Here is a 25,187-nt window from a genome sequence, read left to right as displayed (position 1 = left end):
CTTTTAGAGAATTTAGATTGGATTGGAACTCATTGAGAGCATTTTGAACATCATCCCTGGTGGCTTTCAGTTCTGCCCTAACATTGTGAACATCATCCCTGGTGGCTTTCAGTTCTGCCCTAATCAATTCTGTTTGGTCATCCATGGCTTTCTCCAACCTAGCTATTGCCTGGATAACTGTTAGTCTGAATTCCTTTTCTGACATATTGTCTATGTCGATAGCCATTAGCTCTGTTGCAGAAGGCCCATCCTCTGTATTTTTCTTCTGTTGGGTATTCCTCCTCCTAGTCATTTTGGTAAGAGATGACTAAACAGATGCAGCTGGACTTATCGATTGTGGTGCAGTCAATGTGCACCCTGGAACGCTTCTGTGCAATCAGGATTCCCCACCCAAATGAGAGAAAAACGAGAAGAAAAAGAAATAGAGAAGAAGAAAGAAAAAAAAAAGGGGAAAGAAAAAAGGAAAAAAAAAAGAGAGAGAGAGATAGGAAAAAAAGGGAAGATAAAAGAGAAGGCTTAGCCCAAATGGGCCACAAGGTAAGATTTGTGGTGTATACAAACAAAAACAGACAGACAAAAAGAGTGATAAAAGTATATGACAAGAGAAAAAAAATGTATATATAAGAAAAAAAAAAAAAAAGGGAAGAACCTCATCAGAAAGAACCCCAAGTATAAGGTTTATATATTATCAGGACAAACACAAATTCACAGAAACACTGACAGAAGGAAAAATTGGGAGAATGGTTATAGATTCTCAGTGTGGGTGAGGAAGGTTATTTTGATTCTTCCTGAAGGTATCTTGATGTTTTTGTTAAGGGACTCAACTTTCCTAAGTTACAGGGGGATTAGAAACTGGTTTGCCTATAGGGGTAGCATTGATTGGGGAAAGGGGATTACCTTGAAGTTTAACTCTATATGTATAGTAGAAAATAAAAATTAAGAAAGAATAAACTAGACTAAACTAAGTTAAAATTAAAAAAGAATTAAAAAAAATAGAAAAACAAAAGAAAAACACGGGTGTATGTATCAAAAAGTTCAGGTTAGAAGGTTATTAAAGAATTTGATGTACTGGACATCTCAGTGTGATGGTAAATAGGTTAAAAAATTATCTGTATGTATATAAAAAAAAAGAACCAGAATATTGGTAAAGAGTTAAGAATAAAAGTTGTATTTTTGAAGTAGTGGTGATTGTTCTCTTGTAGTCTTTTTTTTTTTTTTCTTCCTTCCTGGTTGGTTTTCTGGGGGAGGGGCCTGCCACGTGGGTTTTCAGACAATGATGTTCCCTGAGTTAGGTCCTTTGCTCCCCTCAAGGGGGTGAGCTCTTTTTTTTTTTTTTTTTTCCAGGAAACTGTTTTTTTCAGCCTTTTGTTCTCTGGGGGGTTCTATGTTTTTTCATCTGCTTTCTCTCTCCTTGACAGCTTTTGATGGTTTTTGGAGGTTTAGAGGAGAGCAAACAGCACCCCGACCTCCCTCTCAGAGAGAAGCCTCAGACTGTTTTGCAAAAGCTGCTGGCAGAGTCGGTTCTGAGTCACTGTCCCTGGGGATGCAGGAGCTCCTCGTTGTACCCAAAACCAGGGCAGCGGTGGCTGTCTGGGCAGCTCCAGACTGCCAGAGAGGTTCGGAGCAGAGATCGCACACTGAGATTTTCCTGCTGTCCCGGGCTGGGAATGTCTGCTTTTTCCAGCTGCCAGAGCTCCAGGCTAGCGCCTATGAGCACCTTTCCCAAGGGAGGGTGTGGGACGCACGCGTTTGAGGATTGCCGTCTGGCCAGGGTCCCAGCCCCTCACGGGAGCCAGACCCCACTCGTTCTCAGGCGCGCTGGCGTTCAGGTGCACTGGCCACTCAGGGACGGAGACCTGATTTCTCCGCCGCACTCTCTCTGGCTCAGCACCAGGGGAGGCTGTCCTGGGTCCGGGGACTTAGGTCCCTGACCCTAACTGCCCAGGTTCCCACTATTACCCCCCCCCCCCCCGCGATCCTTTGCTGTTTGTTTTTTGAGTGCTTTCAACCAGACTCCAAGTTAATGCTGGTCCCCAGATGCAGAGCACTCTCGTGTTGGGGTGTTATTTTCCGATCCGTCACCTCTGGTGGCTCCCTCCCCCTTTTGTTTATCTTCAGATATCAGTTGGACGTTCCTGGTCTGCTTTACCTGCCACTGGCGTCTTCTGCTCCTGTAGAGATCCAGACGTGTATAATTCTGATCTCAGGCTGATTTCATGGGTGGTCGGAGTTCTTTGGTAGGTAATCAGCTCACTTTAGGGTACAGGTTGAAATGGTGCCTCCTCCTACTTCCTGCCATCTTGACTCCCCCTACATAATTCTTAAAGGGACTATCTGCCAAGATGATCTAACAATTGTGAATATCTATGCCCCCAATATGGGAGCACCCAATTACATAAGAAAACTATTAATCAAGATAAAGAGTCATATTGATATGAATACAATAATAGTAGGAGATCTTAATATGCCTCTCTCAGAAATAGACAGATCATCGAAGCAGAAAATTAATAAAGAAATAAGAGCATTGAATGAAACATTGGACCAGATGGACCTCATAGACATATACAGAACATTCCACCCTAAAAAAACAGAATACTAATTCTTCTCAAGTGCACATGGAACCTTCTCCAGAATAGACCACATACTGGTTCACAAAGCAGGACTCAACCGATACCAAAAGACTGACATTATTCCCTGCATATTCTCAGATCACAATGCTTTGAAACTGGAACTCAATCACAAGGAAAAGTTCAGAAGGAACTCAAACACCTGGAAGCTAAAGACCACCTTGCTTAAGAATGTTTGGATCAACCAGGAGATCAAAGATGAACTTAAACAATTCATGGAAACCAATGAGAATGAAGACACTTCGGTCCAAAACCTATGGGATACAGCAAAGGCGGTTCTAAGGGGGAAATACATAGCCATCCAAGCCTCCCTCAAAAAAATGGAAAAATCCAGAAGACACCAGCTGTCTCTACACCTTAAAGAACTGGAGAATCAACAACAAATCAAACCAACTCCACATGCAAGAAGGGAAATAATCAAGATTAGAGCAGAGATCAATGAGGTAGAAACGAGAGATACAGTAGAATGTATCAATGAAACTAGAAGCTGGTTTTTTGAAAGAATCAATAAGATAGATAAACCATTGGCCACACTAATCCAAAAGAAAAGAGAGAAAGCCCAAATTAATAAAATTATGAATGAAAAGGGAGAGATCACAACTAACACCAAGGAAATAGAAACAATCATCAGAAATTATTACCAACAGTTATATGCCAATAAGCTAAGCAACCTAGATGAAATGGATGCATTCCTGGAAAGCTACAAACTCCCAAAATTGGACCAGGAAGAAAGTGACAATCTGAATAGACTGATATCTAGTAAGGAGATTGAAGCAGTGATCAAAAACCTCCCAAAAAACAAGAGCCCAGGACCTGACGGATTCCCTGGGGGATTCTACCAAACTTTCAAAGAAGAAATAACACCAATTCTCCTGAAGCTGTTCCAAAAAATTGAAGCAGAAGGAAAACTTCCAGACTCTTTTTATGAAGCCAGCATTACCCTGATCCCCAAACCAGGCAAAGACCCTACCAAAAAGGAGAATTTCAGACCAATATCACTGATGAATATGGATGCAAAGATTCTCAACAAGATCCTAGCAAACAGGATCCAGCAGCACATTAAAAAGATTATCCACCATGACCAGGTGGGATTCATCCCTGGGTTGCAAGTTTGGTTCAACATTCGCAAATCAATCAGTGTGATAGAACACATCAATAAGAGAAGAGAGAAGAACCACATGGTCCTCTCAATTGATGCAGAAAAAGCATTTGACAAAATCCAGCATCCGTTCCTGATGAAAACACTTCAAAGTATAGGGATAGAGGGAACATTCCTGAACTTCATAAAATCTATCTATGAAAGACCCACAGCAAATATCATCCTCAATGGGAAAAAGCTCCCAGCCTTCCCGTTGAGATCAGGAACACGACAAGGATGCCCACTCTCACCACTCTTGTTCAACATAGTATTAGAAGTTCTAGCAACGGCAATCAGACAACAAAGAGAAATAAAAGGTATCCAAGTTGGCAAGGAAGAAGTCAAACTCTCTCTCTTCGCAGATGACATGATTCTTTATATGGAAAACCCCAAAGACTCCACCCCCAAACTACTAGAACTCATACAGCATTTCAGTAACGTGGCAGGATACAAAGTCAATATACAGAAATCAGTGGCTTTCTTATACACTAACAAAGAAAATACAGAAAGGGAAATTAGAGAATCGATTCCATTTACTATAGCACCAAGAACCATAAGATACCTGGGCATAAACCTAACCAAAGAGGTAAAGGACTTGTACTTGAGGAACTACAGAACACTCATGAAAGAAATTGAAGAAGACACAAAAAGATGGAAGACTGTTCCATGCTCTTGGATTGGAAGAATAAACATTGTTAAAATGTCTATACTGCCTAGAGCAATCTATACTTTTAATGCCATTCCGATCAAAATTCCGCCGGTATTTTTCAAAGAGCTGGAGCAAATAATCCTAAAATTTGTATGGAGCCAGAAGAGACCCCGAATTGCCAAGGAAATGTTGAAAAACAAAAACAAAACTGGCGGCATCACGTTACCCGATTTCAAGCTTTACTACAAAGCTGTGATCACCAAGACAGCGTGGTACTGGCATAAAAACAGACACATAGACCAGTGGAACAGAGTGGAGAGCCCAGATATGGACCCTCAACTCTATGGTCAAATAATCTTCGACAAAACAGGAAAAAATATTCAATGGAAAAAAGACAGTCTCTTCAATAAATGGTGCTGGGAAAACTGGACAGCGATATGTAGAAGAATGAAACTCGACCATTCTCTTACACCGTACACAAAGATAAACTCGAAATGGATAAAAGACCTCAACGTGAGACAGGAATCTATCAGAATCCTAGAGGAGAACATAGGCAGTAACCTCTTCGATATCAGCCACAGCAACTTCTTTCAAGATATGTCTCCAAAGGCCAAGGAAACAAAAGCAAAAATGAACTTTTGGGACTTCATCAAGATCAAAAGCTTCTGCACAGCAAAGGAAACAGTCAACAAAACAAAAAGGCAACCCACGGAATGGGAGAAGGTATTTGCAAATGACAGTACAGACAAAAGGTTGATATCCAGGATCTATAAAGAACTTCTCAAACTCAACACACACAAAACAGATAATCATATCAAAAAATGGGCAGAAGATATGAACAGACACTTCTCCAATGAAGACATACAAATGGCTATCAGACACAAGAAAAAATGTTCATCATCAGTAGCCATTAGGGAGATTCAAATTAAAACCACATTGAGATACCACCTGACACCAGTTAGAATGGCCAAAATTAGCAAGACAGGAAACAACGTGTGCTGGAGAGGATGTGGAGAAAGGGGAACCCTCTTACACTGTTGGTGGGAATGCAAGTTAGTGCAGCCACTTTGGAGAACAGTGTGGAGATTCCTGAAGAAATTAAAAATACAGCTTCCCTATGACCCTGCCATTGCACTGCTGGGTATTTACTCCAAAGATACAGATGTAGTGAAAAGAAGGGCCATCTGTACCTCAATGTTTATTGCAGCAATGGCTACGGTCGCCAAACTGTGGAAAGAACCAAGATGCCCTTCAACGGATGAATGGATAAGGAAGATGTGGTCCATATACACAATGGAGTATTATGCCTCCATCAGAAAGGATGAATACCCAACTTTTGTAGCAACATGGACGGGACTGGAAGAAATTATGCTGAGCGAAATAAGTCAAGCAGAGAGAGTCAAGTATCATATGGTCTCACTTATTTGTGGAGCATAACAAATAACATGGAGGACATCGGGAGATGGAGAGGAGAGAGAGTTGAGGGAAACTGGAAGGGGAGATGAACCATGAGAGACTATGGACTCTGAAAAACAACCAGAGGGTTTTGAAGGGGCGGGTGGGTGGGGGTGGGAGGTTGAGGAACCAGGTGGTGGGTAATAGGGAGGGCACGTACTGCATGGAGCACTGGGTGTGATGCCAAAACAATGAACACTGTTATGCTGTAAATAAACAAACAAACAAACAAACAAAAAAAAGAGTCAGGAACTCAACCAACTGAGCCACCAGGGGGCCCTGAAAATAGCTATTTAATTTGACTCATCCCTAGAAAGAAAGTTTCCTCATAACCATAAACGATATTTGGGAGGAAAACATTATTTTCTCATCACTATGAATGACAAAGAGATTACTTTTTAGGTTTAGAATGTCTCCAGGCAGTGCCACTCACATTTTATTCAGTATGAATTGGATTGTCAGTGAATGGTGTTTTCTTGAAGCTTTGAACTGTAGCTCTGATGTCAAATCATCAGTCACCGGTAGGAAGCAGGTATAGCTATTCCAGAACTGTTCCAAAGAAAATATTAAGTCAGCCTCAATAATTCAAGTAAACTTTCAATTTGGGACCTGCTCAGAGGTATTTGTTGCCCTGATGGTGATAATGCTTGGCAGATGGTAATTGTTGAAATGGTGGTAAATGTTCAGAGTTGATCATGTAACCAACAACTGTGTCAGTGATCAGTGATTTTTGTGGATGGAATGGCCTGAATGAGGATTGGGAATGTTGGTGATAATATTCAGTAATCAGATCATAGAATGCCATTTTAAATGTCATCTAACAACATTGTGGTTCAGGTCCTCAGAATGAGGCAGTCTACTGAAATGGTTAAGAATAGGATTTGGAAAACTATGGCCTGAGGTGTCAAATACGGAACATAATTGTTTTGTAGACAAAATTTTATTGGAACACAGGGATGCTCATATACTTTGGGTATGTGTGTGGCTACCACAGCAGGATTGAGTAGGTACAATAGAGACTGTATGGCCTCCAAAGCCAAAATACTTATATTTGGCTCTGTTTAGAGAAGTTCAATGACCTCTGGTTAAAAGCATAAGAGTTAGAGACTTAGAGCTGGGGTTCTATCCTGGTTTGTAAATTTTAGTGTGAAACTCATTGGTGCCAATACTTGAAGTGAACTGACATAAAACTATTTCTAATGTATTTCTAATTATCTGTCATCTACCAGTCTATGTATGAGTTATATATCATCTGATCTGTCTATATCGTATTAATCAGAGGGCATGAACAACTATACCAATACTTCCAAATCTTAGTGGCTCGGTACCATTTAAGCTTATTTGTCATTCACACACATTGAGATGGGGAGAGTGCTCTGTTCCATGCAGTCATTCAGAGATCCAGGCTCCTTCTACTTAGTTGCAGGGCCAACTGAAATACGTGAGTGCTTGGTCCCCACAGATAGGAAGAGAGAGGAAGGAGATGGGGTCCTTCCACTCACACCTCATTGGTAAAATCTCAGTTATGAATCAACCGAACTGCCCGAGAGGCTGTGATTCTGGCCTATTTGTGAGATCACCAAGTAGAGCACATGGACATCGGTCATCAGTAGCAGTCCCTGCCATGTTTACCATGTGTCATATTTCACCGCATGAATATTACACATTTGATTATAGCATGCTGCAGGCACTACCAGAGATATTATATAATATGGAATAGTGTAAGCAGGGTATTACCTCTCTAAATCTGCAAGACTGTGAATGACAGTACTCAGCTGGCTCTAAGGATTTCAGATGAGGGGCTGGGGATCTATTACTCCTCTCAGGCAGGATAACAATTGCTAAGAGATGTATTCCGGTGCCAGACTGCCTGAGTTTGAATCCTGGCTCTTCCTACTTTCTAGCTGTGTGACCTTGGGCAGGATGCTAAACCTCTCCATGATTCCCTTTCTTCATTTGCTAAAAAAGAGTTAATAATGGTACCTATGAAGATGAACTCAGCTAGTACATATAATGTACTCAGTACAATTGCCTGACTCATGAATTCAAATGAGTTCTAAACAAGAGTCAGTTATTATTACGGTATATAGCTAATACTATTTTTAGACACTTACTAGTGACTGACACACGGTAAGTGCTTCTTATATGGTGAGATGCAGAATTATCTTTCATAGCATCATAGACAATCATCTAGCCTTTGAATGAATATGTTCAATGATACATTAGTGTTTAACAAGATGACCAATGTCGTTATTAATTGGATTTGTTAGAAAAATGTCTTGTGTAATAACTGCTATGGCAACACCTCATAAATATTGAGTGTGTGTTTGGTGCCAGACACTGAGCCAAGCCCTTTACTAACATTAGTACTTTTTCAGTCTTTTATTCCCCTGTTGAGTAGCTTTGCTTGCTGATATTTTACAGAGATGAACACTAAGGCCTAGAGGGTTTAAGTTTTCAGCCCAGGGTCTCACCGTCACTAAATGGCAAGGAAGGGATTAGGCCCATTCAGAGCTAGACACGGGCACCACCCCACTCCCCTGCTCCCTTGTTGTATTCACTCTGCCCTTTTGGGTTTAAGAAAATTAAGTAGAAAACTTCCTTTTCTTTTTGTTGTAGAATCAGAATGGTCTCTGCTATACCTCCCAAGATGCTACTGTTACTCAAAATATGTTCATTGCCTAATCATTTCTGTTTGCTAGAGACTTTCCAGGTAGCTAATCGATTTAGAAAAATAATTAGCATAGCCTCATGTTAAATTTGATTTTGATTTAACATTTATTAATTCAGCCATTAGTTTGCTTTTAAAGGAAAAGACATATTACTAACATGCTTATAGTATATAGTCATTACAACTAATTTCCCAAATTATGATCAATGTTCATCACAATTACCAACATTTTACATAAATATTGTAATAGCAATGTTATGCCTGGTCCCATATCATTAACACCAGACTAAATTTACATGCTGAAATTGGATCCAATGTGCTATAGGTAATTAATGGGACATTTCTGATACATAAGTAATTTCAAGTAATGGAATCATTAGTATTTTTTACCCTATTCAATTTTTGCCAACTAGCTATGAAAGATTTCATTAGGTGAACTGGGACCACTGACTTCAGTGTTATTGCTACATGAAAGCTGTGCTGGAATTAATCTTGTTGCTGAAGTGCTGCAAATGCTAACACCAGATTATCATGGGGTGATCTGAAACTGCCATCCACAGAAGAAATATTACAGATGTTACCTGTGATGCTCCCACAGGTACCCCATTGCTACTGCCACAACCAGGACAAACCCAACTGCCTTTGCCTCTACCACTGCAAGTTTCTTGGTCTACTGGACCTTCTACTCAGTCACTGCCAGCTTCTACTCCTCTCTCCGCCATGTTATTTCTTGGTTTAGTTATAAGAGATATCATGTTGAGCTTCCTGGCCTAGAGTCTTAATTTTAGGTGCACTCAGTCGCAGTACTTAGTACATGTGAGGAGACACTTGCTGCCCTGGGAACCCTGCTCCTAGGGCCACTGACTGAAAGCCTGGAAGGCGATGCTTTCTTCTCTCATCCTGATTCCTCAACGTCCCTGCTCCTAGATAGCCTTTGAAACATGGCCAATTTTGTTGAAAAATAAGTCTATCAACTTAATTTTATATCTCTTAAACTCATCTCCTCCTTCTCCTCCTTCTCATCGCCAATGCCTCAATTATAGTTTCGGCTTAAGTTAGCTCCTGTTAGGATTCTTGGAATACATAGCTGCTAAATGAACTTCTTGTTTCTAGTAACATAGTCCTGATCCCATGACTCCCCTGCTGAAAATTCCTTAAGGACTCCTCACCTCCCACAAGAGAATCCAGACTCCTTATCATCCTGCCTCAAGTGGGTCAGGAGCTGGCCTCTGCCTCCTCATCCAGCCTGCCTTTTTGGCTTTTCTCCTTTGTATTCTAACTTCTAGGTGATTTATAAAAGTGTTCTCTTCATTCCCAGGCTCTGCCTCTGACTCACTCCCCACTGCTTTCCATCCTGAGTACTTACTCTTAACTAGCTTGTGCTTGTCCTTCATATCTTGTCCATCAATTCCATGGGCATGCTTCCTTGATACAGCCCTATCATTACCTTTCCTTATTGATCCCACTCCATCATCTGCCACTTATCATGTCACGCAGTGCAATTTCTGATCACATATAAGATTCAGCTTCCTCTACTCCCTCAAAGTGAATCATCTCCAATTACCTTGTTTCCCTTATACATAATACATATTAAGATTCTGTAGCCAATTCCAATGTTGTGTGTGTGTGTGTGTGTGTGTGTGTGTGTGTGTGTGTGTGTGTAATTGCCCCACACAACCAAGCAATTCTCTGACACCAGTTGGGTGTCCTATAATTTAACTCAACTCTGACCTTTTCTACCTGGAGATACAGCCAGATCCCACAGGTTAAGGGCTTAGTCCTACAAGACTGCTCTCCCCTAATTCAGATGTCAATTGCAAGTCCATGTTTTCACCAGTGCTTCTGAATGATGGGGTTGAAAAGATAAACAAAATTGACAAACTCTTGGCTAGACTAAGAACAAAAAAGAGAAAAGACTCAAATTAATAAGACGACCAGAAGTGAAAGAAGAAACATTGCAACTGGTGCCATAGAAATCAAAAGAATCCTAAGCGACTATTTTGAACAATTCTATTCCAATGGACTGAATAGCCTAGAAAAAAAGTGGATAAATTTCTAGAAACATACAACTTACCAAGACTGAATCATAAAGGAATAGAAAGTCTGAACAGACCTATAATGAGGAGATTGAATCAGTAATCAAAAAATCTCTCAACAAAAAAAGGTGGGTCATGTGGCTTCACTGGTAAATTCTGCCAAACATTTAAGGAACTAATACCAATCCTTTTCAAACTCTTCCAAACAATTATAGAGGAAGGGATATTTCCAAACTCATTTATGAGGTCAGCAGTACCCTGGAACCAAAACCAGATGAAGGTATCACAAGAAAAGAAAACTACAGGCTAATATTCTTGATTAATATACATCCAAAATCCTCAACAAAATCCCAGAAAATTCTAACAGTCCATTAAAATGATCATACAACATGACTAAGTATCTTTATCCCTTTGAGGGAAAGATGGCTCAATATATAAAAATCAATTAATGTGATATCCCACATTAACAGAATAAAGAAGAAAAATCACATGATTATCTCAACAGATGCAGAAAAAGCATTTGACAAAGTTGAACTCTTTTTCATGATAAAAACCTCAACAAACTAACAATAGAAAGAAAGCATCTTCACATAATGAAAGCCATATATGACCAGCCCACAGTTAACATGCTCAATGATGAAAAACTGAAAGATTTCCCTATGAAATCAGGAACAAGGCAAGGACGCCCAATAGTGCCACTTCTATTCAACAGAGTACTGGAAATCCTAGCCAGAGAAATTAGGCAAGAAAAATAAATCAGGTGATATGAATTTATATATAAAAAATCCTAACAATTACACCAAAAAACTGTTAGAACTAATAAATTCAGTAAAGTTTCAAGATACAAAATCACATACAAAAATTATTGTTTTTCTACACACCAACAATGAATTATCTGAGAAGAAAACTAGGAAACTGATCCCATTTACAATAGCACCAAAAAGAATAGAATTAAAAACTAGGAATAAACTAAGGAGGTGAAAAGCTTGAGTACTAACATCTGCAAAACACTGATTAAAAAAATTAAAGAAGACACAAACAAATGGAAAGTTCATAAGTTGGAAGGCTTACTATTGTTAAAATATTCATACTACCCAAAGCTATCTGCAGATTCAGTACAACCCTCTCCAAATCCCAAGTGGTATTTTCTGCAGCTAGAAAAAAATTCATATGGTACCATAAAAAACCACAAACATTCAAATTAATACTTAAGAAAGAACAGGGCTAGAAGCATCCCGATTCCTGATTTCAAAGTATATTACGAAGTTATAGTAATCAAAACACTATGGTACTGGCACAGAGACAGACATCGAGACCAGTGGTACAAAATAGGAAGCTTCAAAGTACATCCATACATACATGGTCAAATGATCTTTGACAAGGATGTCAAGAATACACAATGGGAAAAGGAAGGGATAGCAATAAATTATATTAGGAAAACTGGATAACCCCACCCAAAAGATTGAAATTCCATTCTAACCTTATCCCATATATGATTATCAATTCAACATAGATTAAAGACTAAACATAAGACCTGAAACCATAAAGCTCCTAAAAGTAATCTTGAGGGGGGAAACTTCACAGTATTGGTCTTGGCCATGATTTCATGATATGATTCCAAAAGCAGAGGCAACAAAGAGTAAATAAACAAGTGCTTAATTAAAAAGCTTCTGAGCAGCAAAGATATAATCAGTGGAGTGAAAAAGCAACCTACAAAATGGGAGAAAATATTTGGAAACCATGTATCTGATAAAGGGTTATCTCCAAAATATATAAGAAAGTCCTTCATCTCAATAGTAAATATATAACAACCCAATTAAAACATAAGCTGAGGACTTGAATGTGCATTACTCTGAATACATCCAAACGGCCACCAGGTATATGAAAAAATGCTCAACATCCCCAGTCATCAGGGAAATGCAAATAAAATCCACAATAAGATAGCACCTCAACCCATCAGGATGGCTATTACCCAACAAATGAAAGATAAGAAGTGTTGAGGATGTGAGTAAATTGGAACACTTGCACACTGTCGGTGGGAATCATAGCTGTGGAGCCGCTATATGGAAAACAGTAGGGAGCTTCCTCAAATAATTAAAAATAAAAATACCATGTGACTTGGTAATCCCTTTTCTGGATATTTATCCAGAGGTATTGAAATCAAGATCTCAAAGAGATTAGACTTCCATATTCATTATAGCTCTATTCACAACAGCTAAGGTGTGGAAACAGCATAAATGTCCAGAGACGAATGAATGGATAAAGAAAATGTGGTTTACACACGCAATGGAATATACTATTTATCTTTAAAAAGAAAAAAAAATGTGCAATATGCAACAACATGAATGAACCTGAGGGCATACTGAGCCATCACAGAGAGACAAATACCGTGTGATTCCACCGACAGGAAGTACCTAAATAATCAAAATCCTAGAGTCAAGTTGTGGCTAGAGCAGGGGGTATGAGCAGTGACCCATGAGCATAAAGTTTCAGTTAAACAAAAGTAATAAACTCTAGAGATGTGCTGTACAGCATTGTACTTATAGTCAACAACATTATAATACACACAATTCTGTTAAGACGTTAGCTCTCATGCTCAATGATCTATAATAATAACAACAGCAGTAATAATAAAAAATACAAGTCTCAAAAAGAAAAAAAAAAGTTATCAAACTACCAAACTCAGATTTTCCTTGTAAATAGCCTAAATTTCTTCCCATGTGTCTAAAGTCAAATCATATATTAAAAAATGGTTTAAGACTCACCTCAAAACTCACAGCTCCATTGTGGTCCGTATCAAATGCATTAAACAGAAAGTGAGCGTATGTTGTTGAGTCTGAAATGGTGGAAAGGGAGTATCATTAAAGCAGCATTTCTCTTTCTTTCTTTCTTTCTTTCTTTCATTTATTTGACAGGGAGAGTCTACGGCCATACCACCCTGAACGCGCCCGATCTCGTCTGATCTCAGAAGTTAAGCAGGGTCGGGCCTGGTTAGTACTTGGATGGGAGACAGGGAGAGACAGTGAGAGAGGAAATACAAGCAGGGGGAGTGGGAGAGGGAGAAGCAGGCTTCCCGCTGAGCAGAGACCCTGATGCGAGGCTCAACCCCAGGACCCTGTGATCATGACCTGAGCCAAAGGCAGAACCTAACGACTGAGTCGCCTAGGCACCCCTAAAGCAGCATTTCAATATCCTATGGAAGACTGGCACAGCACCCAAGCCTCCTCTTATTTAGGAAAATTCACTCCATCTCCTGTACTTGTGCTTTCTTCCTGGCTGTGCATCTTTGTTCTGGAGAGGATTGTACTTTGAAATTCCTGAGAGTGAGCTCCTCACACAGAGGCCATCGATGATACACATTCTCTATAAGGTTGTGGCTAGAAATGCTCTGAGCACCTGGGAGTCTTGGGTGGTGTTTCTAGTGCTGAGATGAGTAATGGTACCATAGGTGGGTGTGAGGAACAAGTGAGACGCATGTGGAAATTGTTTGGCGCTTGGCCGGGGCTATCTCTACAGGTAAAGTAATAAAAATACTAAGAGAGAGGGGTGCCTGGGTGGCTCAGTTGTTTGAGCATCTGACTCTTGATTTCAGCTCCTTTGGTGATCTCAGGGCCAAGCACCAAGGTGTGCTTGGAACTCATCGGGGAGTCTGCTTGAGGTTCTCTCAATCTCCCTCTCCCTCTGCCCCTCCCCTGCTCTTTTGCTCTCTCCAATAAATAAATTGATTAAAAACAATACTAATAGTGAGACACACATGAATTGGCATTTTTAGTTTTGTGATTATGAATTTGTTTGTCGTTTTACAACTCAGATAAAGCTAGGGACTCAGAGAGGTTAGGAAACTTGAGCAGAGTAACACAGTCAATTAGGAGTAAAGCAGGATGAAATGGAGTCCTTCTGAGTGGAAATCCAGGCTAGCCCACAGTCAGTGAAGTGGTCTGATGAACTGAGGACAGGAGTGACTTGGGAAGTTTCTGTGGCCATGGTTGGAGTGTGGGGTCCTGAGGGCCTCTGGGCCTTGGGTGGGATTCATGGTTTGGGTAACATCGGCATTTTGGGACAGGGCTCTCTCCCTAGCACCTCACAATGCCACCTGATAACTCTGGAGTATATCTGAGATCCAATGCTTCCACTGAGCTTGCTTTTGATGGGTTTTCCCGTTTTTTTTCTTCTCCTTTTCTCCGTGGTCTCCCTTCATCTCTGAGATTTCTGCTTTTTCATGTTAAAAGTATATTTTTTCCTTTTTTTAAAAAAATTTTATTTTATTTATTTGACAGAGAAAGAGAGAGATCACAAGGAGGCAGAGAGGCAGGGAGAGAGAGAGGAGGAAGCAGGCCCCCTGCTGAGCAGAGAGCCTGATGAGGGGCTCAATCCCAGGACCCTGAGATCATGACCTGAGGCGAAAACAGAGGCTCAACCCACTGAGGCACCCAGATGCCCCAAAGTATATATATATATTTTTTGCTATTTTCTTCTCTCAGTGCAGTTTTCATTTTTCAGTGCTTCTGTTCCTGACCCTTGATCAAATTTACTTGATTATTTTAGATGTTTCATCTCATGGTTTCAGCTTTTTACCTTAACCTTTTTTATATTAGAAAAAAAAAAAGTAACCTTTTAGCTCATTGGCTCCAGCCTTTTATCTTCTGTTTAAAATTTCATCTATTTCTATTTTATAACTTTTAACCTTTATTTTTTTATTGGGATTGAACAAAACTTCTTATTCACCTTTTACTTTATAAATTGCTTTTTAAAGGCTGTCAAGAAACTAAGTTACAGTAATAGGAGGAGAGGATCGCCCTTCCCAAATAAGAGAGGTCAGAGGTCATAGAAACTTCCCTCCGGGCTCTCAAGTACCCATGGCCCACTTGTGGATGGTTTTTCCTGAATGCTCTACCCCAGTGGTAAATGCTATTGGAGACCACATATTTTATAAGGTAGACTGTACACTCAGTTTCTCAAAATGATGGTGGCATTGTCTTTTACCTCTCACCTTTAAATACGCTGCATTGCCTGTTTCTAAACATAGGAATTATTAACACTGTTGTCTATGAACTAACCAGGGACTACAATTGGGTCTAAATAATATGTCCTGTAATTGTATCTTGAGTGAATGTCCACACAGTATTGATGAGTTGCAGAAAGAAATACTTTTGAATATAGTTTATTACTAGGGATTTGGTTATAATCAATTTCGTACCGTTCTTGGGAAGTGCGATTACAGAGTTGTCAAGAATTGGCAGCCTGTTTTTATTCACAAAGTTGTTTTGCTCTCAACAGTGCTGTTACACAGACTTCTTGAACCATTTACTGCCCTATGGTGATAGGAGTTGACAAGCGTTATGTTAAACTTACTTTCCAAGGGAGGAAAAAAAGAGATTTTGCATATTTTATAATGAGCTTCATTAAGTAGGTCTCTTGGTATCTTGTTTAGACAATCAGGGTACATGCCTTTACCTTAGCAAGCAGGATTCAACATGAATAATGGCTCAGAACAAACAATGTTGGCAATTTTTTTTTAATTAAAAAAGAAAAAGTTAACAGGAACATATAGTAATTAGCTTTCTTCTTAAACGGAGTCACTCGCGCTCTAAAACTTGACACATGGAACAGATACTCTCAAAGTTTGCCCTGATGTGGTATAGAGGACTCCTTGTTCCTATAAACATATCTTGGCAAGTCCCCTGGAAGTTAAACCAGTTTTCCAGTCCAGATATAGTATGCAGACAGGAGTTGTCACTAGTTTAGTGAAGTTGAACTGCCTGGGTTTGCATTTCAACTCTACGAAACATCAACTGCATGGTTTTGGGAAAGTCGTTTAACCTCTCTGGGACTCAGTTTCCTCACCTACAAAATGATAACACCAGTATGTACTTCATAGGGTCATCCCAAAAAGATTAAATGAGATATTAATATGCAAAGTGCTTAGACAGTCCTAAGCATATATTAAATGTTCAATAAATATTATCTATTATAATTATTGTTTCACAGACAACCACCTTAAAGAAATGTGAGTAAATTTTTTACAGCTATAATACATTTCTACCTGAAAAAGTTCCTGTTTTTTTTGTGAAATCTCTATTGTGTGTCAAGGTGTGTCTAGATTGGAGTTCTAATTTGATGTCAATTCCTGCTCTAAAGACTGGTAGAATTATGTCATGAAGTGCTATTGTGGCTTCTGCTGGAGTTCAGATTTTTTCTGACAGGCGCCTGGAGACTGTGAAAGTTTCTGAAGAAAGGGAGTGAGCTTCTGAGCTTTGATTGGGTGAAAGGAAGGAGCTAAGGCATTGAAAGTCTCTGGCTAGGCACAGAGGTAGACACATGAAGTAAAGGCGAAGTGTCTCCAAAAGCATCTATGGTCAGGTTTCATCCGATGGTTGTTTTGTTTAGATACTCAATACACATTTACTAAGACAATGAATAACTGGCATCCTGGATTCTAGGTTTCATTATATTTGGGAGCTCAAAAGATAAAACGATCACTCTTCCCTCCACATGACCCGAAAGTCTCCTTTGACCGTGTTTCTTTACACATAGCAACAACAGTTCCTGAGTTTGATATGCTGAGATTGCCCCAGTTTCTTAGAATCTCACTTGTGAAGTAGAAAATTAAATGTAGAACTTTTGTAGTTGGGGAACAACATTTATAGATGCTTAGGACAGGAAGGGATCTTGGATACCATTTAGTTATTTATCTACATTTAACAAAGGTGGAAATTTTTGCAGGTACCTTCAGTGACTTAGCTAAGATTACCTAGTTGGTTAATGATAGAGTTGGTAATGAAATCAAGACATTCCAACACCAGCTCCTAGAAAAAAAAAAGAATGTGTAGAGTAGAAAGAATACTGAGGACTCCTTTATTCCACATTTTATAAATTTTATAAAAGTATTGTTCCACAATTTACAGAGGAACAACCCGAGGCCCACAGAAAAGCACCATTTGAGTCACCATTTGATGGTGACAATCTATCCACAAACCCAGGACTCAACTTAGTCCAGTGACGTTAACCCATTTAATTCCAACCCACGTCAATAATACCAACTAACCCCTTGACTGAAAAATCTATCTATATTCATAAATTTCAGAATGTACTTGCTTATCATGACCCAGGTCTGTGGATTGAAATCAATCTGGCTGATTTTTTTTTCTTCCTACCACAAATCACTACTCCACTTGAATTCAAGCCCAAGGTACAGAATTAGTTTAATGCATTTGAATATGCAATTCAAAACACTGTTGCTCTGGTAAGGCAGGTTCACATACACGAATAATAGTTTCTGTTTGATAAGTCTTCTATAAATCACCCTGAAAATCCTCAGAAACAAGGACAAGAATCCTAGGACAAGAAGGATATTCTATGGCTAGTGTTACTAAAAAAATCTTCATGCCCTTGACCCTGTCCAAGTGCCTCCATTGCCTTGCACACAGTAATGGTTCCATAGGCATTTGTTGACTTCTTCTTCTGAATGGAGCTAATTCATCTGTTCCTTCCATAGCTAGCAGGTGCCTCATACAGGCAAAGTAAGTGCAGAATCCCTACAACATGAGCAAGAGGGAGCCCTGGAAACTGCAATTTTCATAAGCTTTTAAAATGTGTACACTTTAAAGCTTCCGCTGTACGTGGAGTTGAGAAAGTATTGCCGTAATGATACCAGGAAGGGCACCAACCAGCCATTCATTTCCTCTTGGCTGGTTTTCCAGCAGGCATACTTTATCTGTCACAAACCAGACGCTTCTGGTCACACCTCTTGTACTGACATCCAGAACACTGAACAGGTTGTGCTTGGTAAACCATCTGATGAAGCAGTAGAGAAAACGAAGAGTCTGACATGTTACAAATTGCAGGAGGTTCTGCAATAGTCTTTTCCTACAGGAAATGGGGAGATGTGGCAATTTATGGACCCATTGTTCATGCTCATAATGAGAAACCTGTTGCTTTCAGACCTAAATAAATGGGTTCATAGAAGCGTGAGGATGACCATGACATGAATTTGCCTCTCATCGGAGATTCTGTCTTTCCAGAGGACCTATCCCCCTTTCTGGCTGTACAGCAAGATACAATTTGCATGTGCAATATTAATTTTTTAAATTGCTAGTCATTTTTCTTTAAAATATGTCATTTCCTTCAGTAGTGCCTAGTACTTTTAGATTTATCCATTCAATTAACATGAATAATCAAAGAATTTTTGAGAAAGCAAAAGTGATTTTTTTCCTCTCAAATCCCATTGGATTTTGCAACAAGAATCATTTGCAAAGGATTGTGCTTAAGTAGATGTTCTGTAATGCCAAAATGTTATTTTTCAAATAAAGATAAATTTTTAATGTGGAGCTGTATCCCATTTCTAGCATGCAATAACTTTCACTTGAGATAATAAAAAAATAACTTAAAGACTTCCATTTGTGCTAGATGCTTTGATATTACTGTTTATCAATATGCTGACAGATACTTAGCTATAATGTAAACATGATTTTTCTTCAGAAATGCCATATTTTATCAATAATTTAGAAATAGACAAATTAATCAAATGATATTCCAAATTCTTTCTTAAGGCAGACAATGGACCCATTACAGTCTGCACATCAGGCCCTATGACCAAGAGCTGTTCGTGAACTGTTAGTAATGAGATGGGTGGGTGGGAACTGTCACCCATGATATATCCAAATTCATGTAATAATGGGTCACCTTGTGTTTTCTCAGAATTCTAATTTAATTCTTTTACAAGAATTCTTGTAAAATTCTTGTAATTCTTGTAAAAGAATTCTTTTTAATTTAATTCCTTTTAACGGTCATAGCAAATGAAAGTGTCTATTTTGACAATTCACACACAGAATTATCTTCAACCCACTGAAACACCTAAAACCAAATGGATTGAAAACCAAAAGAAAAGCTAATTTTTGTCTGAAACTAATATTTAAGTGTTGTATACTTCAAAATGTCTTTTGCAGAGATTATTCCATTGTACTGTCCCAGCCAACATGTGAGGCTCATGTCATTCATTCCTCCCTGCTTTCACTCATTTACACAGTACGATCAAGTTTGATGACTGGTCAGTGACTTTTCTACCACCTGTGCTCACAACAATGAACAATGCACAAAACCCTTCGGTCCCTGGGAGAAGACATTCTAGTGAGGAAAGAGACAATAAGCAACAACAGAAAGAGGTAAAACATGTGTTGTTAGGTGCTCTTGAGTGCTAAAGAGAAACATAAAGTTGGCATGGGGAGTCCAAGGGGTTGTGGTTTAAGATAGGGTGGCCGGGAAAGCCTTGCTGAGAAAGTGGCATCTGAATAGGAATGAAGGTGGTCGGATACTGAGATGGTTGTTTGGAAGAGAAAGAATCCCAGACAGAGGGAATAACAGGTTCAAAGGTCCTAACAGTAGCCCAATAGCTGTGCCTGTGGAATTAGAAGGAGGTGGGTGTGGCTGGAACATAGAGAGCCAAAGGGGCAAGGTGGGAGCAGGGAGAGGACAAGACAGAGAGGGAACAGGGATCACAGCTTACAGGTCACTAGACAGGTGTGGCTTAGACTCTGATGGAAAGGAAGGTTCTGAGTAGAGCAGTGACGGGAGCTGGCTTTCACTGAACAGGATTACTCTGGCTCCTATTGAGGAAAAAAGGTGCAGCAGGAGCGGGGAAGGATTGGAAGCAGAGACTAGCTTAGAAACTATTGCAGTTACTTTGGTGTGAGAGGGTGGGGCCTCCTTTAAAAAGGAAACAGTCAAAGAGGATGATAAGAAAACAGTGAGCTTCTCTGCATCTTGATTTCATCTTGATTTATTAAAAAAGGAGAGTCACAGCTAAGATATTTGGGAGGTGAGGGGTAGTGCATGCCAGGGCCAGGGACATACTGGATGCCTCAGGAATGGCTACTGCCACAGCTCAAGTTGGTTAGTCTGGATGGCTTCATTTTTATGTTTGCCCTGTTGTGCCTGCACAGTGCTCTCATTAATACTGTGATTTAAACCCCTATCTTCGCACTTAATGCCTTATTTGGACATTGCCCATCTGCGGCACTAAACTGGAATGTTCTTTTGGGCAGGTACAACATCTTCTTCCTCTTTCATTATCAGCACCTAACATATAGCTGGATAAACAGTAGATTCTGTTTGAGCTGGGCCTCCTGTTGAATGAAAGAGAACTTATAAGGGCTAGGGGCAAATAGATCTCTTCACTCATCTCCAACAGGTATGCGTTATCATCACCCCTTCCTTGTTTCCTTTCCAATTAAATTAATATTTAGAGTGGTATTAACTTTCTCAGATGTGGGGGGAGGGGTGATAACAAGAGGTCCTAAAAGAGAAAGAGCAGAAAGAACACTAGGTGAGGCTCTAGAAAGATCTAGGTTCTAAGCCATTATCCACCCATTAGTGGATGTGTGACCCTGAGCAAACCATTTAACTGTTTTAAAGCCCAGATTTCACATCTGAAAATTGAGGATAATTATATTTGTCCTAATTTGAGAGTGGGAAGAATCAAATGATACTACAGTACATGCTAAAGAGCTTTGTAGCATATCCTGGACTGAGCCATTGTCTCCCAAAGGTGCTGTGTGTTTGAGAGCCATAGTATGGGATACACAGTAATACTGTTTCTTGCATTCAGCTGAAGGAGAAATCCGGGCTATCTGATCATTTGTAAGGTGCTCACTTTTATGATACGTTGGAAATTATATGTACTCGCATGCAGTGTATTAATTCTTTTACATAGCGATTAAAAATGTAGGCTCATGCCATAAAAGATAAAGCCAAATTCAAGATTGCAAGCATAATTCTAATGGAGAGTACGTTAACAAGTCCACATTTTCACTTACCTCCCTGCGGAAAGAACTGTGAGTAAATCTCTTTGAAGGTTTCTTCATTAACAACACCACTGGGACATTCCTAAAGAAAGTGGTAGAGAAGCAATATGAGCAAAGTGTTCATAAAACTGATTTTTTTGCACATTTTGAAACGGAACTGTCTACCGCGCAAAGCTGCACCAAGGAAAGTGAAATATCCATCCATTTTTCAAAGGGAATAAAAGCTCACAATAAACTCTTCTTTGTTCCAGGTCCCACAGAATGAAAAAAAAATACAGATGTAAAGATCTTCACATATAAAAATTAAAGCCGTGCTGACACATGAAAAAACACACCATTGCTTTTAAGAAATCAAATGTTTATTATCAACAAAGTAAGAGGAAATTACATTGTTTTTCATACAGGAATGGTATCGCAAGATGATTATGATGTGCTCTTTGCTGAATCTTGGTGCCATGTTTCTCTGGTGATTTGCTGGACCCATAGTATCTTTAGTTCAGTGAGAAAATAGTATGCTCCATGTGGGAGTGGTCCAAAGAGGAATAGTTACTAATTTCTGTTCACAGTGTGTTCAGGAGTGCATAATAGCATGTTTGTAACAGGTGACCTTGAGTGAGATAGGACCTCAGGATCTTTTTAAATTCTGGAGAGAAGGGTCTGAAAAGAGAGTCCTGAACATAAAGAATTTCCATTTTTGTTCCATGGGTGGAGTTACTTTTCAGACTGATGGATACTGACCTTCAGAACTCCACTAATGTTGGACCACTGACCTGGTGGGACAGAGGGCAAGGCTACCTGTACCAGAGTGGATTGGACATTTTCTACAAAAGGAACTGAAATCTAAAATGTTAGAAGATGTCTGTCTTGGTGCTGAAAATGAAGACTAAGAGAATCGTAGACAAAGATGAAAGCAAAATTTCCTCTACTCTCTGGAGTTAAAGAATGTTCTAGTCAGGAGTCTGAGGTGTAGAGACTCACGAAGCAATAGACACTGATAATTATGTAACAATCTGACATTAAGTCACATATGGGATGTTAATTGTACATTGACTGTGGGGAGATGATAGGATGATAAGCTCTGTCCAGTTTTTTGAGTGGCTCCTCAGGGACAAACAGCCCCACTTTAACTGTCTTAGCTGTCATGGTGCTCCCATGCTGTCTGGCTCTCCCCAGGATTCACTGGGGAGCATCATTGTCCCTTCATGAATAAACTTGATTTATTAACTTGATCTTTCTTTATTCCAATGAGCCTGTTACTCACAACTAAAATGTGCCTTACATGAGAAGTTTTCTATTTTCTCACTCATTGGTTTGAAAGGTAGGACCTTTGATATATGAACACAATTTAAAATAATGCCTTCAATGTGAACTTGTGCTTACAGAGCTTGTCAATGTATATTTTTCCCATTTGATCATTATAATCGACCTATGACTTAGGTGTCCGTATTCACTGAGGCAGAACTGAAGGTTCTGTGGTCATGTTCTAGCCAGTGGGGGAGATGGAATGTGGGCTTGAGACTCTCCAGATCACCACAAGATTTGGGATTAGATGACCCTTGTAAAAATAATGACCCCAAAGGCCTAAGAGGATCTGATCAAAGAAAAGGCAATCAAAAACAAATGAGAAGAAAAGCAGTTAATTTTATTTTTAAATTTGTTTACAGTTAATTTTACGTTTGTGTTATTTTATGTCTAAATTTGTCTGGGCCACAATGCCCAAGTACTTGGTCAAATATTATTCTGGATGTTTCCATGAGGGAATTTTCAATGAGACTGACATTTAAATCAACAACATTTGAGTAAAGTTGATTGTCCTCCATAATTTGGGCAGACTCATCTAATCAGTTGAATATCTAAATAGATGAAAGACTAATCTCCCCTGAGCAAAAGGGAATCCCCCACCCTGTACCTTCTGACCTGATCCACAACACTGGCTTTTCTTGGTTCTAGGGCAGATGGTCTTTGGACTCCAACTACAACTTTTTCCTGAATCTCCAGCTTGTCTGCCTCCGCCATCAGATTTTGAACTGGCTAAACCTCCACAATCATGTAAGCTAATTACTTAAAATAAATCTCTCCCTATATATAGATACATCTCTTAGTTCAGTTTTTCTAGAGAGTCCTAAGATATAAATGAATAAACAATCACCAGCTATAACCTCAAAAGGAAAAAAAAGGACACGTATCTAGCTAATCATTGAAAACTTTTAACTACATGACTCTTATTTGGCAGCAACAGAACCAATTTTAAGAGCAAATGAACACTTGTGGTTGAGCCCTGTACACATGGAAATTGTGATTTATTGGTTATTTAATTCTGAGCCATCTGCTTGGGATAGCAAGAAGAGAGCAATTAGATGACTGTGTCATCGGGTGTGAAAGGTCAAGTTAGAAACCTATCTGGGAGGTAAAATGACTCTTGTGATTGGTGAAGATGGGAAGTAAAGGGACATCCACCCTCAGCAAACTTGTCAGCTGCCTTTGATCTCTAGCCACGTTTGATAGATACAACTTATAACATGAAATGAAATTTAGAAATTGACTGCCTCAGATGTGTTTATATTCAACCACATGTCTGTGTCAGGCAAAACCCTCTCTGCCATCTGGAAGCTCCTGGCCATGTTTTGGGTGGTCAGCCTTACCAGGTGAAGTTGTCTTTATCCATCTTGCCTTCATTACATCAGTTGACATCTTTAACCAATACATAGTGTATGCTTATTTTTCTAGAATGTTTCAAGAAAGTCAGGGCAGCAGCAATAAACACATTAAAGGTCTTGCCCTCATGGGGCCTCTATCCAAATAGAAGAAGAAAGTTCAAAAGTAAGTCAAAAGAGGTAAAAGTAAGTCCAGAGAATGATGATTTTTTATTTATTCTTAAGAGTTCTTATGGAAAAGCAATGCATGTTACCACATTCAGGTAAGAAAAATTAACCAAATTCTATAGGACTCTAGGGACTTATGAAATGGTACAAGTGATCTATTATCTACCTTTTCCCTCACCTCTTTTGTGGAATAGTATCTCCACCTCTCCATCAAGAATGGATGTGATCAGGCTGTGTATACAGCCAAATGTATGCCATGAACAGTGTAGCTATATTAGGTTAACTCCTGCTGCAGTAACATTAGCAAACAGGCCCCCAATTATATAATAAGTTTAAAAAAAAGTAGTGTGTTTCTTGCTCATCTAACCATCTAAATTGATGGTTCTTTCCAGAGTCTTTAAGGTACAGAGGCAAATGAAAGCTTGGCCATCAGAGGGAGTTCTAGAGTCCATGGATGGTCTCATCCAGTAGGAGAAAAGGGCCACTGAGGAGCTTCTGTGGGAGGTGCCTATGGGCCAAGTCTTGAAGTGCGAAGGGCTACACATAATTTCCACTCTCATTTTGTTGGTTAGAAATCACTTAATACATCCACCCCAAACAACAAGAGAACTCTTGTGTTCCCAGGAAGAAGACCAGACTGTGGATTTGGTGAATGATTAGCAGTGTCTGTCTCAGAGATGCTCCAAGTATCTGTGCTCTGAAATTTTCTCCCACCGATGCTTTAACATGACCATCATCAAATCACTCAGCATTATCAGTTCCTCTGGTGACATTTTAAATGGATGATATATATTTTTTCAAATAATACGTTTTATTTCCAACATGTTCCTTTTCTTTATTTTTTTTAAATATTTTATTTATTTGAAAGAGAGAAATCACAACTAGGCAGAGAGGCAGGCAGAGAGAGAGGAGGAAGCAGGCTCCCACGGAGCAGAGAGCTCGATGTGGGGCTCCATCTCAGGACCCTGGGATCATGACCTGAGCCGAAGG

General features: G+C 39.5%; 1 protein-coding gene across 6 annotated transcripts in view; it reads right to left on the bottom strand.

Moving 5' to 3' along the window:
• Positions 1–25,187, bottom strand: part of KCNIP4 (potassium voltage-gated channel interacting protein 4) — a 1,210,542-nt gene that overhangs the window by 24,381 nt on the left and 1,160,974 nt on the right. For all 6 annotated transcript variants that reach the window (XM_045998522.1, XM_045998527.1, XM_045998525.1 and 3 more), the window contains 2 exons: positions 21,388–21,457; positions 13,342–13,412 (listed from right to left, as the gene is read on the bottom strand). In XM_045998522.1, the coding sequence (XP_045854478.1) occupies positions 13,342–13,412; positions 21,388–21,457 (141 nt within the window). The remainder of the gene's footprint in view (positions 1–13,341; positions 13,413–21,387; positions 21,458–25,187) is intronic.

Source organism: Meles meles, chromosome 2 (assembly GCF_922984935.1).
Source record: "Meles meles chromosome 2, mMelMel3.1 paternal haplotype, whole genome shotgun sequence".
Classification (NCBI taxonomy): Eukaryota; Metazoa; Chordata; class Mammalia; order Carnivora; family Mustelidae; genus Meles; species Meles meles.
Note: the sequence above shows the minus strand (reverse complement) of the source record. Positions and strands in the feature narration are given on the sequence as shown.